Here is an 18,333-nt window from a genome sequence, read left to right on the forward strand (position 1 = left end):
CATTCATAACCAGAAGTTTATGTTTCTGTCCCTGTTCATGTAATTATCCAGGAATTCAAACCACTTTTGCAGGCCAGCCCAGTACACAGCAGTTTCGGTACAGCCTTGATTTATTTCAGGGTAGTGTATTAGGGTGGGCCCCAGAGTAGGCAGCCTGGATCCTTTCTCTGACCGCACATAGTCTTCAGACAGTTTGTTTAACTGCACTATGTTTCATCTCCTTTTCTTTGAATGGGGATAATAATTGTACCTGCTTCATTGCAACTGAGGAGTAAATGAGTTAATATGTGGAAATGTATGGAGTCCCCCATGCACATACCTATCGCTATTGTTTTACTGCTAATACTCCTAACCACCCCCACCCCAAAGGTGTCTCTTGCTCATCTTGTTATTTGATGCATCTAAATGGTGTCCTTTCTTATTATTTGGAATATGAGTTTGACCTTAATTTATCTTTTCAAAGAAATTATGACAAAAGCAGCCCTCTTTATTTTAATGAATGCTCCCAAAACTGTTGTCTTATTATGACATTTGGTGCTTTTGAAGTTTACTCTTCTCAGGTTAGTGAAAGGACGCCCTAAGTCTCTTTCCACATTGAATGTTTTTGCTACTTTTAACTGTCAGGAAATTTAAGCTCTTCACAGCAGTAAAAGTTTTAGTTGTCTGTCTCGTTGAATACCTTTTAGGTCCTAGGATTGGAGCATTGCAATAAAACTTTTTTGCAAAGAAATCTGATCAAAATAGTATTGCAAAAAAAAAATTAGTATTGCATTGAATGAGGAATACAGTTTTTTCAGGGGCAATGGATATTTAGGGGAGTTAGGACAAATTTTATAGATGAAATGTAATTTAGATTATCAATAGCTTACTGCATTTTGGACAGGTGAAAAAACTTAGTCCAAATATTGCCAGGTATTAAGAGGTTGTCATGGCTCTAATTTCAAAATACCAGTTACCAACACAATTTGATCAGAAACGATGTATTCATCTTTAGTGTATACTTTGAGTAGTGTTTTTTTGTTTTGTTTTCTTTTTTGAGTAGTGTTTTGACTGTATTTTGAATAGAAGAGGTAGGGAAAAGACCACTGTTGCATTGCACTGGTGTGAATTAAGCATTCTATTAATATATGTTAATTAGAGCATCTGCTTTTGTTCTTACTTGGTAACTGGCAGTAAGTTCAGCACCCCCCAGGAATTGAGGTTTGTGATGCCATTTGGGTATTTCTCATAACTTTTACAGTAAAATCACATTGCCATGTTATGTGGGTTTTATTCAGGCTAATTACTAGCTCTTTTGATGTATCGATTTGAAACATCATAAAGGTTATTTGTGTTTGAAAGTGAGTGATGGGCCTAGAAAAAGATAATTACTTCTGGTAGGCAATGTTTTATAGATGGCTTTAATAATTTAAATATAGAGAGCACTTAGAAGATTGATAGTAGGTGAATTCAAGTACATCTTATTAACTTCCAGGTTTTCTTTCACTGCTTCTGGTCCTCGGAGCTGCCTTTTAGGATCAGCAAAGAATTTAGTTACTGATTCTACTCTGAGATCTTTCATTCTTTCCTTTAATATTTTTGTATTTTGTTTCATAGCGATTGCTTATGTGTTGATTGGCAGTGGACTCTATGATGAAGCGATAAGACATTTTTCAACAATGCTTCAGGTAATTTTTCTTCTGAATTATGTAACTTGAAGTTGGTAGTCACAACAAAAATATGGACTTGTGTGTAGCTAAAGTGCTGCAAGAATACATTGATTTTAGGATCATGTGGGGAAGTAAAGGAAGTCAGCCCTGAATGAGCACTCTCTTGGTGGAGGCCTTGAAACGATGCTCTCATTTCATCTTCGCAGTACTAATTTTATTTTAAATGTGGAAAATGAGATCAAAGGAGGTCAAGCAATTTGCTCACAGTCTCCCCACTGTTAGCTGGAAAAGATGGGACTGAAATGCATTTTAAAAGAAAAAAAACTAGCTTCAGTTCACTTTCCTTTCTACTGTGCTATCTTCTATAAGATGTGGGTGCTGGAAATTCTCGGACGTCTACATGTTTACTTTCTGTGCAGGATCTTCATGGTTCCACTCATGGATTTGTTTCTCACTTCAAAATTGAATTGTGAGACTCTAGTTTTTTGATTGATGGCTGCATTAAAATATGGTGTAGATAAAAGGTTTAAGCAAACATCTAAGATTGTGAGGATAATATCATTGGCTTTATATCCTGTATCTTTGACTGCATTCTTGTAGATGCTGACCATTATTGATTGTCAATGTGTCTGTCCGGTAGAGTATAGTGAAGAAATGTACTCTTTAGAGTTAAAGATGCCCATGTTCTAACCTTCTCTGCTGCTTGCTAGCAAGTTATTTTACCTCCTGGCTTATGGAGATAATAACCATAACCTCCAAAAATATTCTTGTTAGGCTTAAATGAAATATTCTCCAAAATACTTAGTACCCAGTGCCTGGCACGTAGTAAGAGCTCAGTTAATCTTAGCTACTCAAAGCACCATTCTAACATAGTCATATTCATAGAACAAACAGATAATTTACAACCCAGCAGGTAAACTTAATTTTAAAATATTAATTTTGAAATTGCTCTACTTTTTTTTCTTTTTTAAACATAGAATTAATTATATTGACAATTCTGTCTTCATTCTCAAAAAAATCGCTGAGATATTTTTAGTTGTTAAATGCCTCGGATCCAAGCAGTTGTGTGTTTGGGTGCTCATATGGAATGACATTCTGCAGTGGCATTTAAAGGATAGATTATTAGTAGTTTTAAACATCACCTTTCTGTTAGTCATTGTAGTATTTAAAAAGGTAAGCAAGCAATTCATAGTTAACACTTGGCCCTGGTGTGGAAGGGAGGTTTTGGTACATTTATAGGAGAAATGTCAGTTTATGTATGGTAACTAATAGTGGAAAACAGTGAGTGCTTGCAGATATATGTATTATCAGTTCATTCAACTTTTTGAAAAATATTATTACTGTTGTAGTTGAAGGCAATTATAACTGTTAAGGAAAAAACTTCAAATAATAAAAAATGTCCTAATTCTGCCACTCTCTCATTATTGAAGTTTTTTGCTTATGACCTTTTCAAAGTATGCCTTTATGTTTTATAATCTGAATATGTGTACTATTTTGTATTTATCACTGAATTTTATACTGTAAATGTCTTTCAGTATCTCTCTGTAATCTTAAGCTTTTAATGGCTCTATACCGTTCCTCCTGTTGTCCATTTATGGTTGTAATACTTCTTTCCCTCGCAACTGCATTCAGAAAGTAGGTCAAAATTTCTCTTTGTGCCCAGAAAAGGTCTCAGTGTTGAAATTTGATAGAGCATTTTCATCAATCTACAGTACAATGGGTTGCTTTCAACTGGGAAATTTTTCTTTGAGAATGTGTGGTTTATAAGGTAGGGCTCCTTTTCTGGTGATTCAAACTGTCGATGGGGCAGGAACAAGATGGGGAGCAGCAGAAGTTCAAATATTCCTGGTCCACAGAAGACAGAACTGGGTGACCATTTATTGCATAATTATATATAGGAACAAGAGTGCCCTTGGCTTTCTTGCTGGTCTTTTCTTGGTGATTCCTGTCTTCTCTGCCTTTATTTTGGTGCTTCCCAGCCTTTTCACATCATGACACAGGTGGAAAATCCTGTTTGCATGACACACTGGAGTCAACAGGAGCAAATTTAGAGGCATCTGGATTGAGCTCGGTGAAAATTCATCACATTTTCTTCATCTTACGTAACTATGATAAATACAGAAGATACTGATAAAAAAGATGCTAAAATTCTTTTCTAAAATTGTAATAAGAAACTCAGTCCCATTTTTCTAGGTGAAACTTTTCCATATTAGGTTTAATGTTTGAAAGTGATGCACATGATTCCTACTTAAGAGCTTTTCGTTGATTTCTTCAAATTCTTAATAGCCTGTCTCATCAAGAAACTGCACAAGCAGGTGGTAGCAAGTATCTAAAGAAGAGTTGCTGCTCTTTCTCCAATTGACCAAAACTTCTTTTCTTACCATGAATCCGAATTTGCAGAAGCCAGTCTCTGCAAATACAAAAAATTGTATTTTTTAAAAAGATTTTATTCATTTATTCATGGGAGAGAAGCACACAGAGAAGCACACACACACAGAGAAGCAGAGGCAGAGGGAGAAGCAGACTCCCTACAGAGCAGGGAGCCCAGTGCGGGGCTTGATCATAGGACCCTGAGATTATGACCTGAGCACAAGGCAGATGGTTCACTGAGCCACAGCGTCCCTTCAAATTGTATTTTAAAAGCATGATCTTTCTTTAAATGCTCTTCCTTTTCTTTTATTGGCAAATGCAGTGGAATGGTTTCTTGCAGTAATGACATTGGTTTTTATCCCAGTCATATTTTTCCATGGCCTGGGTTCAGGAGGGTGGTTTGCTCACCCTCCTGCTGTATGGATGCCACCCTGCCACTGAAACCTTTCCCTCTTCGCATTAGAACTGGCCTGAGTATCGTTGCAGAACCATGTTTGTCCATACCTGCTGCTGAGTGTTCACCTGTTCCTTGTAGGACCCTCCACACATGCAGAAACTCTGTATTTGTAGGCCAGCCATCATTCTCTAGCAAACCTGCAATGGCCACTATTGGCACACAGACTTTTCGGGGTTTTTGAATTCATAAATGCTTGACAAAACTTTTCTTTTGCACAGCCTGGGAACTCCAGTATGCAGCAGCAGAGTGTGGAATCAGATTCCATTCATAGAAAGCTGAAAACAAATGGGACAATGAGGGCTTGGATTGTATTAGAGTCCCCAAGATTGTTTAATGTGAAATCGATGTCAAGCTTTTATGCCTGCCTTTTGTCTCAGCTATACCACAAGAAGCAAACTTAGACGATATTTCCAAGGTCTCTGTAGTTGTGAGGTGTTTAAGTAGTTATTGAACTATGGGATATTTGGTACATTTATAAAGGAAAAATATGCTCCTCAAGCATAAGGGTTTCTAAATGAACACAGTTTCAAAGCTTCCTATATCTGTTGGATTACACTGAAAACTCTTGATTTAAAAGCTTGTGCATTAGTGTTGTCTCTACAGCAGTGTCCTTGCTTATGTGTCAGCACATCGAGGACAGTGTTCTAGAGAAGTGGAACCATTCCCTGGCTTCTGTGCTGCTTTGGTTCCATGCAGGACTCAGTAACATAAGTGCTGCAAAAATCGAAGGAGGCCTTTGTTACAAAGTGTGTGACTTTGAGCTCATCTGAGTTGGGTAGAACTGAATTCATAAAAATGTTTGTTTCTTATTTTACATTAGCAGACAAAATGCGAAACATGCCTCTGCATACGATTTGTAAACATCCTTTGCATAAGTAGGTTTGTGGGTCTGCCACTTGCACAAAACTGAATCCTTATTACATTTCAGTGCAGTGATTTTTTTTGACTCATTTGCCTTCAATCCAGGGACTTTTGAGTTTTAATAAAGATGCCAGCCTTGGGGTGGAAAATGAGATATTTGTAAAATTTAAAGTTACAATATAAATGGTATGTAATTAGGATGGTAAATGAGACCTTTTTGGATTTAAACAGATTGGTGTCTTGGGAATTGAGACATCTAGGTGTACATGATTCCAGTAAGGTAACTGTCCTGTGATACCATGATTTTGCATTTGCATAAAGTAAATAATATTGGAAGATTGAAATTCTGCTTTCATATAAATCATTTAAATGAATAAAATTACTTGATAAACTGTAAATATTATTACTTATATACTCAAAAATATTTTGAAAAATGGATAATCTGAGCCCAGTTTGCTTTTTGAAATAGACATTGGCATTTATTTGAAAATATAATTCATCATGACATTTCATAAAGAGTTTTGACTTCTTTTAGAGTTTAACATCCAAAGCCAGTGATAGATAAAATAAAATAATAGAGCTGTATCGATCAAAAGTAATAAAATCCGTCATTTAAATTTAGGAACCCTACTAGATTATAACTGAGGTAACAACCACAAGGATCCATTACAGATTCACATACTTAAGTTTTCTGTATTCAATTTATTCTTTCTTTTTAGAATTTTTTTTCAGCAGCACGAAAGGATGTGTTGTTACCATTGTTGTAAATAATAGATTGTATTACTTTTCTTGACTGATACCATTTGTTATCTGTCACTGGCAGAGCAGAAGGTCACTGCTGTGGTCATGATGAAATTATGTGGGGGATCCAGAGAGAGAGCCAGGGAGGCACTGCATGTAGGACCATTGTAATGCTCTCTGCCAGTGGGGGCTGCACATTAAATCCTCAAAGCCAAAATAATGATGACCGAATTCAGGAAGTTGTCAGTGTTCAGATTTTAACTGTTGCAAACTTTTGAATGGCTGTTTTTTTAAAGTTTTAACATTTTTAATTGCTATAAACATGTTACAACTGTGATAGCTGGTGGCCCCACCTAAAGCCACTCCTGTGGCACATCTATCATACAGCTTTGCCTTATGGAACCATGGATCTGGCTTTTTACCAATGATCACCCCATTGTTTCTACCCAGGTCGTTTGCTTTTGTCCCTATAAGAACAGGCCAGGCCAGGCCAAGCTGACTTTGATCTGATAGTCTTTTATTTATTTATTTATTTATTTATTTATTTATTTATTTATTTATTTCAGATTTATTTATTTATTTGAGAAAGAGCACAAGCAGGGGGAGCAGCAGGCAGAGGGAGAGGGAGAAACAAGTTTCCCATTGAGCAGGGAGCCCAACATAGGGCTCTATCCCAGGACCCTGGGATCATGACCTGAGTCAAAGTCAGGTGCTTAACCAACTTAGCCACCCAGGTGCCCCAAATCTGTTAGTCTTTAATATGCATTAAGATCTTAGCTGCCTAGGAAATGGCCAGTGTTTGTTGCTAACTAATAACTGTTACATGTTAAGACTTAGTTGTCAGGCACAGTGCTAGGTGCCACAGAGCCACACATGACAAGATACTCCTTTGATATTATGTTCCTGTGGGTGATAAGTGTGCAAAATGCAAAACAATGCAAAAAAATTAGAGATAAATAAATGCAAAAAAAAATCCAAAATAATAAGAGAATTACTTTAATGGAATTATATCCATTAAGAAGTTTCAACTCAACTGCATGCTCTCCCCTGATCCCTCCACATACCCCTCCTCATAACTGGGGGTCCCTAGTCATGTTCCACTGTTGCCAGATCAGAGGGTGGCATCCTCTCCAAGGGAATGCATGAGTTCACCTACTCCTCACATGTGTATGCTACTTATTTCACCACTAACTCTATCTGGATACCTCCCAAGTACCTCTGGCATCCATCTGCTTCTCCTGGCTCTGCTCAAACCACAGCCAAGCCACTACTGTCTGCCAGATGACTGGTGCATCCATGGTTTCCTGGCTTCTCACCTCACACCCTCCACACATGCGCACACCATCTATGCATGTACATTTTAAACAACACACATGCTTTGCTGTTGCTTTTAGGTTGAAGATGAAAATCCTTACTAACGTCCCTGCCTCCAGCCTCACCTTGGAGCAGATGCTATGCTCCCTGCTGGCCTTGGAGCCTCCTTTGCCTGGACCAGCTGCTCTGAGATTCCCTCACCCCCCTCACACATTTCAGCCCAGATGCTTCTCCCTCAGGGAAGCCTTCCTAACCATGTCTAGTCTTTATGCATTTTCCAAAAGCACCATTTACTACTCTGGCACTTACTGAAGATGTAACTATATTTGTGATTCTTTGGCTATGCCCCAAGAAGGCAAGAGTCTTGTGTTGTTTGTTTGTTTGTTTGTTTGTTTTTTAAGAGTCTTGGTTTTGTCTTGGAGCAAAAACCAAGACAGAGTCTTGCCTTCTGTCTTGGTTTTTGCTTACTACAGTATTCCTAGCATGTGTAACCAGACATGGCTAATAGCTGACCCTAATAAGTAAATTATTTGTTGACTAAGTGACTAATGTCCATGCAGCATATAGTAGGAACTGAGGCTTATTGATTTTCCAGGGGAGTCTGGAAAGGAGCCAGAAGAGAGGTAGTGTTTGAGCTGAGGCAGTAGTTGGCTGTTCCAGGCAGATGGGCTAGCATTTGCAATGCCCTGAGCTTGGGAGAGTATCTTGTATCTAGGAACTGTGAAGTAGTGCTCACTTCTAGAGTGTGAATTATGGGTGGAAAGTGCAAAGAGATGAGACTGAGAAATGATCAGTATTTTTCTACAAAAGCATTTAGATGTTATTTCATAGTTTTTCCAGTTGAGAGTTGTTACCTTTTGTACTGCCTGACTCTGATTGACAAGTGAAGGCTAGCACTTCTTTCAAAAAGGAAATACACTAGAGTGGAAAATAGGTTTCATTGTAAATAGTAAGACTAGGTTTGACTTAGTGTAACTTTTATTTCTGACACTCATATGTGTATGTACATGATTGTTATGTGCATATGCATGTGTGTACTGGGTTACAACATGAAATGCATTTTACCATGTTTTAGAGTAATAGATATGTTTGAATGGGGCTGTTGGAGGTGTTGGGGAGCCAAGGAATAATTTCAGCCAAGTGACATGATCAAACTCCATTGTTAGGTAACTAACTCTTAGTGCCAGTCTGGAGACTAGATGGGAGAAACAAGAATGTGATTAAGTGGGTTACTGTTGGGTAAGTGAGTGAGAGAGGTGTCACCCAGGGAGATGAGACTGCCTAAGTAGGCGTGTTGCTGGGGAGATAAGGATGACCCTCTACCCCCAAGTGGCTGGCCCTGGCCACAGAGTGTATGGAGATGCCACTTTGGTAAACGAACTATTTATTTATATACACTTTTTCCCAATTTGCCCCTTGGTTATCATAATTTATTTTTTTCCAGTTTTAGAAGGAGAACTTCTTAAATAGTCTATTTGGAGATGTTACAAATCTGAGAGTAGGTGTTCCTCTCCCTGGTGAATGTTCTCACAGGGGAAGAGCCGTGGGGTCATTTCCCCCTGCCCCAGCCTGGACCAGGTGCTATTCTGTGCCCTGTTCTGTCTCTTGGCAGGTGGTATTGCTATGGAAACACATGTAGTCAGCCTTAACTTTATTTCTTCTTTGGGTAGCTGTTTTTCCTATCCTCCTCTCCCTCTCTACCTATATCCCTCTCCCTCCAAAATACTTGCTCTGCCCTTTTTTTTTTTTCTCCAAACCAGGAAGGATATTTAAATGTCAAAAGTGTTATCTCTGAGTGACAGAATGATAGGGTGCACTGTATTTTATTTTTTGTGTTTTTCTTCATTTTCTAAATTTTCTGTAATTTATAACAAGTATTCCAACTATTTGAATAATTTTTAAATTTATAATAAAAATTTCTCTTTTCTATAATGCATATTACTTAAAACATCTTTTTGCTGATTGCGAATGCATGTGTGTTTGTTTTAAGCCATGAAAAGGAATATTGCAGTATAGTAAGCATAATAGGAACATATCTAGTAATCCCACTCCCAAGAGCAAATTACTGTTAATGTTTTGGAGTGCTTTTTTCTGTGCACTATTGACCCACACAATCATATATAAATATTATTTATAAAAGCAACTGCCATTCCTCTGTAGTTCTATTAACTTGACTTTTTTTCCATTTAGTGAATAGCATGAGCGTTTCATGTCAGCTATGTATAAGTCATAAATCACAACTCCAAACAGAACTGTGTGGAGCCAGGAAAATGACTTAAATGAGCAAAGTGCATTGCTGTGATGTAGAGGTGACGTAGGGTGGGTTTCCAGTAAACTGATGAATGCACAGCTTTCATTTAAAGAGGTAGCCAGAACTTAGCTCTAGTTTTTTTTTTTTTTTCATGCAAGAAGGTAAAAATTTAGGCTTATCTTTGTTACATAGTTTGATTTTTCAAGAGAAGTTGGAGATCTGTAATTGAATTTTTCCAATTTTTGTACACCATGAGCTGCTCTGCTGGTGGGGTTGGGGCCAATGATGCCTCAGTTTGCCACTTGATACAGGTGTACCGGATTCTGTTTCGTCTTTCATTTTTCCAATATATGGCATCTTCTCCTTTATTTTTTTCTCATTTACTCATCGTTGAAGTTGATGTATCTTTTTCTGCAAAACAGGGAGATTCCCTATCTCAGATTTGAAACTGAATGGTAGATTAGTCTATAAAATGCCTCATCTGGTACTGTTCTGTTACATTCTTTTTTTGAAAAAAGATTTTATTTTTTAATTCATGAGAGATACAGAGAGAGAGGCAGAGACATAGGCAGAGGGAGAATCAGGTTGAAGGCAGACACTCAACTGCTGAGCCACCCAGGTGCCCAGTTCTGTTAGATTATTTAGCCATGTTAAGAGTTTCACCCCAGACGTTAGAGCCAGAGGCTGTTTACTCTTCTTTCTTAAGTGTAGGGGAAGGATTCAGAGAAGAAGCAGAAATTGCAAAGGCTAAATGTAGAAGAGAGGTGGTTCAGGAGGTGGGATGCTTCATACCACTGACCTGTTTGGGGACATAGTGGTGGGGCAGCAGACCCCTGTCCTTGGGCCTGAGGGCAGTTTCATCTAGTCCACCTGGGGTGGCTTGCAGAAAGCACCTGGTTCCCATTCTGACACATAGTGTGAAGGACTGCATTAACCCCAACAGACTGTGGAGCAGACTCATTTCTTGTTGCTCGATGGGGCTGGCACTGAGAGGTTCTTCCCTTTTCAGAAAATTTCATGACTGTGAGGGGGACACACGAGGAAGAGGCACTCCTCAGTGCTTCCTTCCTAACCATTTATCCCTGAGCCTATGTGTCCTTTGTGAGGCATGATCGCAGATGCTGCTGATCATAGAATTGTTGGGAGGATCGTGTTTTAAGTGAGATGAGTATGCAACAAACTAGCACAGGGCTCCCTACTGTTGGTTCTCTTTATTATTTTTTTAATGGAAAATTCTTATGTGAGGTCTCATTCAAATGAGCTTGGAGAACACAGACTCTTCTGGTTGGGGATGGAATGTGGACGTATGTGTGTTGGTGGCATAAAGTAGAGCTTGTCACTTGTGACATTAACGTGCTTGAAGCAGAAACTGATTTTTTGTTTTGTTTTGTTTTGTTTATAGTTTTTGACGTGTTTCTGTTTTGGTCTGACTAGGAGGAGCCTGATCTGGTTAGTGCAATTTATGGCCGAGGGATAGCCTATGGAAAGAAGGGACTACATGTGAGTATGGAATAGCTACTCTTGCCATAGTGCCTACACGACCTGACCTGGACCAGGGTTCATTGAGCTCTGATGGACACGCAGTGGTGTCACCACGCCAGTTCTCACATGAGAAAATGGCAGTAGAGAATTACTCAAGATCACATGGCCAGAAAGGGGGCTCGGGGGCTGGGAATCTCTACCTAGGGCTTCTGGAAGTCAATCTTGCCACGCTTTCTACTTCAAAAGGACAGCCTTTGGCAACCTAAACTTTATTTCGTGATGAGCTGGACATAGATCAAGGAAAGTATGAGACTTTGAATTCCTAGGAACTATTCATTGGTTAAGATGGATTCTAGGTATCCATAGCACAGTAAGACTTAGAATTTGAGTTTCTTTCATAACTTTTAAAGGTTGAATAAAGGAACCAAAAGGTGTTCTTTGGTAAAATTTATTTTTATTTGTTATCATATTATTATACTTTCCCCAGATAAGTATATTGTCATAACCCTAGTCCTCTGATTTCTCTGGGGGAATACAGAGAGAAAGTTATAATACATACATTTTATTTATTTATTTATTTTAAGATTTTTACTTCTTTATTAGAGAGAGCAAACACAGGTGGGTGGAGGGGCAGAGGGAGAAGCAGACTTCCCACTGAGCAGGAGCCCAACTCAGGGCTTGATCCCAGGACTCTGGAATCATGACCTGAGTCGAAGGCAGACACTTAACAGATTGAACCACCCAGGCACCCCAATATAGTAAATATTTTTTACCCAACAAGGCACCATGTATAAAAATGAAGATTTTCCTGAGATTATATAGTAAATAAAAAACAGTTTAAAGTTCAGATCTCCATATTTTCAGTCTAGAGTATTATACATGAACTTTCCTATGGTTTTATTGTATATTAGAAATACTCAAATAAAATGATGATTGAGGGAGAAGCATCACTTCTGTGTCTTTGCCAGTTTAAAAAATTGTACTAATCAGATGCTGGCCTATTGGGAGAAATTTTTATGCTATTTGTATACTTCTGAGACAAAGAGGACTGAGAATGAGCTCAGATATGGAGATTACAGAGATGTTTAGGAAGGAAACAGTATTACATGGCAGCATCAGTAAATGACAGAAGTTGCTCTAGGAAAGGTCAGAGATAAACTTCTTCCTAATTCTCATCTCTTTTAATTTTACATGAAATTTGCTTGCATCTTTAATGTGTTTTTATGTAAAAGTAACATGCTTTGTTTTTAATATAAGAATAACATGCACATTTTAAAGAGAACTTACCTAGGCTTGCTAAAGTATAGGCATGTGGGCTTAGGGATTTTGATTGACACTGATTTGGCCCCCTGCTGTCCCACATTGCCCCTGGTCAGCATCGTTCTGCATGCTGGTATACATCCACATCCTCATCCCTCGAAATTCATTGATTCAGTGTTTAAGTAGGTTAAATTTAGAGAATGTCCTACCATCAAAGGGAACTTGTGGTATGTTGTTAGGTCTATTGGGCTGTTGTTGGGCAGGTAGACTGGAAGTGAGTTAAATTATTATAACTTATTTAAACCAGCAGATCTTTTGTACAGAAGTGAAGTTCATATTTATTTCTAAATACATAGTTATATCATTACTAAATTATTAGTTTTTCAGAAAAACTATTCAACCTGGTTTTAAGTAACAGTGTATCTCATACTGAGCTAATGCCTTTTCAAGGACATTAAGAATGCTGAGCTTGCTCTGTTCGAACTGAGCCGAGTAATTACCTTGGAACCAGATCGTCCAGAGGTATTTGAACAGCGAGCAGAAGTGAGTGTGGTTTTCTTTTTCCCTCTGTCATTATTGGACTAGTTGAATCTCAGATTTTTTTTTTTACTATTATCTTATTACTTGTAAATTTTAAAGCTCCCTTATACCTGTTGTGTTTTCCTCTATAGGTACTGAATGCCTTTAAACATGATTGAAATTACTGTAAAACTATGGCTGAGTGATACTCCTGATTTAACATTTAATAGTAATATTTAGTATTAAAATATGTGGTGATGGCATGTACTACAATTAGTGTTCACTGAAAAATATATCACACATCATGTTTACTATGTATATATATGACATACTTCAGCAAAACTGTATGATGATATGGTCAAAATGAAATTTATAACCATAACAAGTGTGCGCGAGCATGCGCACGTGTGTGTGTGTGTGTGTGTGTGTGTGTACACGCCTCTGTGTGTGTGCGCATGTGCACATACGTTTACATACAGTTCTTGTGAGATGTACTTATCTACTTGGAGACATAGATCAGGTAAGGCTTACCACAGCCAGTCCTTGGAAGAACTTAGGACTTGAAGTGGAGACAGAGGTAATGTGATGACAGTATTAGTGACAGTAAGAGGAGGCGCTTCTTCAGGAGCAGAAAAGTGTGCCTGTGGGCGGCAGGTGTGGGAGTGTATGTGGAAGCCTCACATGTGGTGCCACTAGAGCCAATCAGCCCACCTCTTGGGGGACCAGATGGAGAATGGTGTTCAGATCAGAGAAAGGTGTGTGGAGATGCATTCCTTTTAATGTTTTTGAATGAAACGGGTTCATCTTATCATTTTCTTAATATGATAATGAACTGCCCATATTTCATTTTATTCATTTAACCACATTAAATGCTTTAGAATTTGTTAACTTATTCAATCTGGAGAAAACTTAACTTTTAATCATCTGACATAGTGGGATTTCATAGTTCATCTAAAGGAAAGTGACTTTGCTTCCCCCTCTCTTGTGTGGGAGAAAACTTAGAAGTAAAGAAGACACTAAATGTTTTAATAATTTAAAAACTGTATTTGTGGTGTTTATATTCTCAAAAGTATAGTCTCTAAAATTATAGTTCAGTTTCTTGCAGTGAATTTTATGTTTTATTGGGAATTTGGGTTTCTGAATGAAAATCTTTCTCAATTAATGATATAATCCATTATCCCTTGTCTATTTTAGAATATAACTTAATAAGGATTAAGTGATTATAATTTGTTCATTACTGCATGAGAACCTTGTTGGTATCTAGGGTGAACATTTGGTGGCCAGTTTGGTGATATCTGCTCTGGGGAAGGGGTACTGATACTTTTTCCTTCTATTACTCTGATGTTATGTTAAAATGTTATGTTAAAGCAGGAACGTAAGTGTACATAGAAAGAAAACTTATTAAGCTGCTGTAGAAGATTCGTGTATCTTATAAAAAGCTAATTGTGTACCCAAAAATTATATTGGTAATCTGAAAAGTAATTTTTGATGATCTTAAATGTATATGGTAATATTCCCCCTTTCTGGCATTATTGGGCAATAATATCACTAGAAAGTGATTTTTTCCAGCTTAATTGTAGCATATCATTTATATGTCCCAGGAATTATTTAATGAGAAATCTTTCTCTTTGTACTTGCTGAAATAGTCTATATTTAATGAACATAATTTTAACCTTTTTTAGTTACTCAGGTCATTATTATGCATGTTGATTATTGTGCTGGGGTGTGATAATTCAATTATGTACCTAGGGCTTAATAAACTAGGTAGGGATGTTCTGCCTTTCAAAATATAACCCCAGACTGCTATGCTTTTTGAATTTTCAGGTATATATTCCATAATTCATTTCTTTCCTTTTTCTGAGCTGCCATTTTTGCCACTGGTGATGTGCCTGCCTGAATTCTCTTTCTTTTGTTGGTTTTAAGTTCCTGCAGAGTAGGAAACCACATAGTAGAACCTGATGGAAATAGTAGAACCTGATGGAACCTGACCTATATCATGAGAACAAACTTAACCCTAATTTCGGGACATTTACTCAGGGTGAAATGCTTCATCTCGATTGCATGAGTACTGAAACCCATTTTAGATTTTCTTATGTCTTTTTGATGTACTTTTGCATTCTGAACTATCTTCTGTGTTGTCATTGTCACCTGCACAAGCTGATTGCTGGATCTCAAGGGCTTCCCAAACAAGCTAGCAGATGTGTGTTCTTCTGTTCTGTAGATCATGACCGATGAGCTGAGAGTTAACACAAAGGGACTCACAAGATACCTGAAGTCTTAGAGATTGTCAACCAGCACTAAAGACAATGGAGGGCTCTAATCTGTGTCCAAAAATTTCTCTATTTAAAATGGTTCAAAGTTATCTTTCAGATTAACTTTGAAATGCTGAATTTTGTTTTGAAAGATAACGATAGGTTGAGGGAAAAAGAATGGTCCCATTTCAAGCAAAGCAATATCTATTGTAACCCAGAATGTGGAATCATGCTTTTGGTTCATCAGCCTCCCTGTTGGCTGGACAAAGGCTAATGGCCCCTCAGCCTATCGACTTTGAACCTCGCTGTGTAGTATGCGGGGTCAGGGATTCTTGTCTGCCAAGGGAGCAATCTTGTGAGTAGAGTGTGATGAAATGGAATTGAAGAGTCAAAAGCATTGGCAGTCTTGGGGTTGATCACTGGAAGATTTCTTCCCTAATTACATTTTTGGGTTTATAGATTCTTTCCCCTCTGGGACGAATTAATGAAGCAGTGAATGATCTCACCAAAGCTATCCAGCTTCAGCCCTCAGCACGGCTGTACAGACACCGGGGGACCCTGTACTTCATATCAGAGGTGAGTTGTTTTTGTTTGGACACATTCTCTTTTGTGATGATGAAGATGTTCACTTTTCTGTTTACTTTGGAAAGCTACCCTTTGACAGATTTGGGTTTGGGGCTATATAATAAATGTTTGTGGTACAAGACAGTTACAAAAGCACTTTCTTTAGCTGAATTTGAACCTAGTGGAGAACTGTTAAGTCCCAAGAGTACATTTTCTTGCTTGAGCTGTCAGCAGTAGCTAATTCTAGATTTGGGGAAAAAAGAAAGAGAGAACAAAAGAGAAATTTGGTTCATTGACTATATACTTCAGCCTTTTCTGCACATGTCAGCATCAGGAAGCGGGTGTGCATGTTATCAACGTGATTGTTAAACTAAAAGGCACAGTTTGAATTTCCTTGGGTGTCAGACTCAAGAGCCATAACCAGAATTAACATGACTTCCCAGACTGTAGCTTCTCTATGTATGACTCAGATCCGGCAAGGTTATCTTTTACCATCATGATATGTATGATTGCCACAGTTATTTTTGTGGATTGATGTAATTGCAAAAGAAAATAGGTTTGAAAAAAAATCTCAGCATGACACATTTTAAGGTTGACTATGGCATAATTATTTTAGAAGTATTCAGTATAATAAGATGCTAGTACCAGAAAATAATTTGTAAAGTTTTCTCTAACAGATTATGACCTTGATACTATTTTTTACAAATAATTTTTTTGCAGTTGAAACAGTCTATTTAAATTAAACCTTTGGGGCTTTCCCATCAATTTCTAAGAAAATTAGCTGTTTTCAACAAACAGGATAAAAATTTAGTTGTTATTTATGGATATGAAATGTTCCCTTTAAAGCCCAAAAGGGCACAGAATGAATTGAGGGTTTTTTTTCTCTCTACCAATCGGAAGTGAGAAATGTCCAAATGTCTAATGAATACTACTTTACTTTTTTCCCCTGCTCTCCTTTTTGTAGGACTATGCAACAGCCCACGAAGACTTCCAGCAGTCCTTAGAACTGAACAAAAACCAGCCTATAGCTATGCTATACAAAGGTCTAACTTTCTTTCACAGAGGACTTTTGAAGGTGAAAGTGTTGTGCACTATGTATACAGTATTGTGATTCTGCTTTTCTCTCACGGGCGGGAGGCTTTAGTGGGGTTTCGTGTGGCGTGTTTTAAAATGACATCTCACGTGTCCATCTAATTGGTTTATTTTAGAAAGGAGTTTTAGTCAACATACTTATTGAGCTCCTACTATGTGGTAGGTCCTTGGAGGAAGGTGCAGGCCGAGAAATGATAAAGGGTTAGTGAGAAGGAGGAAAAGAATCTTTCACACTTGACACTGAGAAAGGATACAGTTTGCAAAGTGTCTTCCACATATAATTTATCATATGGTAAATACACTATAAGAGGTAATATGAACAAAGTGCTTTGGCAACAGAGATAAGAAAGATTCACCTAAACTGCCGCATTAGAGAAGGTTCCAGAGAGCAAGTGGACCTTGTCCAGGGCCTTGCAGGTGGAGTGGACTGGGGGCAGCAAGCTACTTCAGGCTGATAGGAAAAGCATGAGTGCTGGCCTAGAACATGGACATACAGCCAGTTTGTGGCGTAGCAAATGGTTGGGTCTGAGCGTAGGGGAGGTGAACTGGCAAGTCTGCCCAGGGGAGGTCCCGTAATGTCCAGAGTGCTATGCTGAGCATCTTGACTTTAATTTATAGGCCCAGAGGAGCTGCAAAATCTAGATTTGGGAGAAGGTATGTCACTGAGACCAAATCTGCCCATTTAGGAAGTGGATTCTGACATGCCAGTAGCTGGGGAAGTTAGGGGCAGAGGACCTTTGGGAGACATTAGCAGCACTCCTGATCAGAGCGGGAGACCTGATCGGGCCCCTGGGGGCTGCAGGAGCAGGTCTGGAGATATTTCTCCAACAGGCCCGTTGCTGCTGCCTCATGGAGCCTGCTATTAGCAGGGAAAGAACCAGAGGAAATAGGAAACCTGTCGTCCAAGCTGACTGACATGTGGGGTTGGCAGTGTCATCTCCAGCCTGTCTCTGCCTCTTGCCCTTGGTCCAGTGCTGAGTGTGCTGAGGACCTAATGTGCAGCAGCCTTCTCTGGGGGGTGGGAACCCAGCTGGGACCTCACAGTGGTGTCCTGTGTATCCATAGCTGGCACAGGGTCAGAGCTCTAGTGTAGGACCCACCCAAACCATCTGATTGAAAAGTGGGCTGGCCTGAGAGTCAGCCTGTGTTGATGAAAAACACTTCAGGCTGACTAGGAGGTCATGAGAGTCTTCACAGACAGGTGGTTCTCCACTTGAACTTTGGAAGCTGGGAAGAATTTCAATAGTACGTGGCAGGGAAGGGTACTCTGGATGAGGGAGCATGCATTTTATTATAGAAAGTAGTTCGAGGATGATGCATATACTCTTGGAGGGTTGGGACAGTATATCTTTAAAAAGGCCTAGGTTGTAAATCCCCAGTGTTAGGGGCAGTGCTCATCATATAGTAGGTGCTCAGTAAGTATTAGTTGAATATGTGAAGTTCAAGGACAGAGCATTGGATTTGGAATTGGAAGGCCTTGGCTTGAGCTTCTGCTCTGAATCCTGCAAACTGTGCCACTGG

General features: G+C 38.7%; 1 protein-coding gene across 7 annotated transcripts in view; it reads left to right on the forward strand.

The window, feature by feature from the left end:
- TTC13 (tetratricopeptide repeat domain 13) overlaps window positions 1-18,333 on the forward strand; it is an 80,406-nt gene that overhangs the window by 23,075 nt on the left and 38,998 nt on the right. For 4 of the 7 annotated variants that reach the window (XM_072823094.1, XM_072823095.1, XM_072823096.1 and 1 more), the window contains exons 4-8: window positions 1,597-1,667; window positions 11,078-11,143; window positions 12,836-12,928; window positions 15,616-15,732; window positions 16,685-16,795. In XM_072823094.1, coding sequence (XP_072679195.1) covers window positions 1,597-1,667; window positions 11,078-11,143; window positions 12,836-12,928; window positions 15,616-15,732; window positions 16,685-16,795 — 458 coding nt within the window. The remainder of the gene's footprint in view (window positions 1-1,596; window positions 1,668-11,077; window positions 11,144-12,835; window positions 12,929-15,615; window positions 15,733-16,684; window positions 16,796-18,333) is intronic. The other 3 variants (XM_072823099.1, XM_072823100.1, XM_072823101.1) reach the window with 1 other exon arrangement.

The sequence above is a fragment of the Canis lupus genome, chromosome 4 (genome assembly GCF_048164855.1).
Source record: "Canis lupus baileyi chromosome 4, mCanLup2.hap1, whole genome shotgun sequence".
NCBI classification, from domain to species: Eukaryota; Metazoa; Chordata; class Mammalia; order Carnivora; family Canidae; genus Canis; species Canis lupus.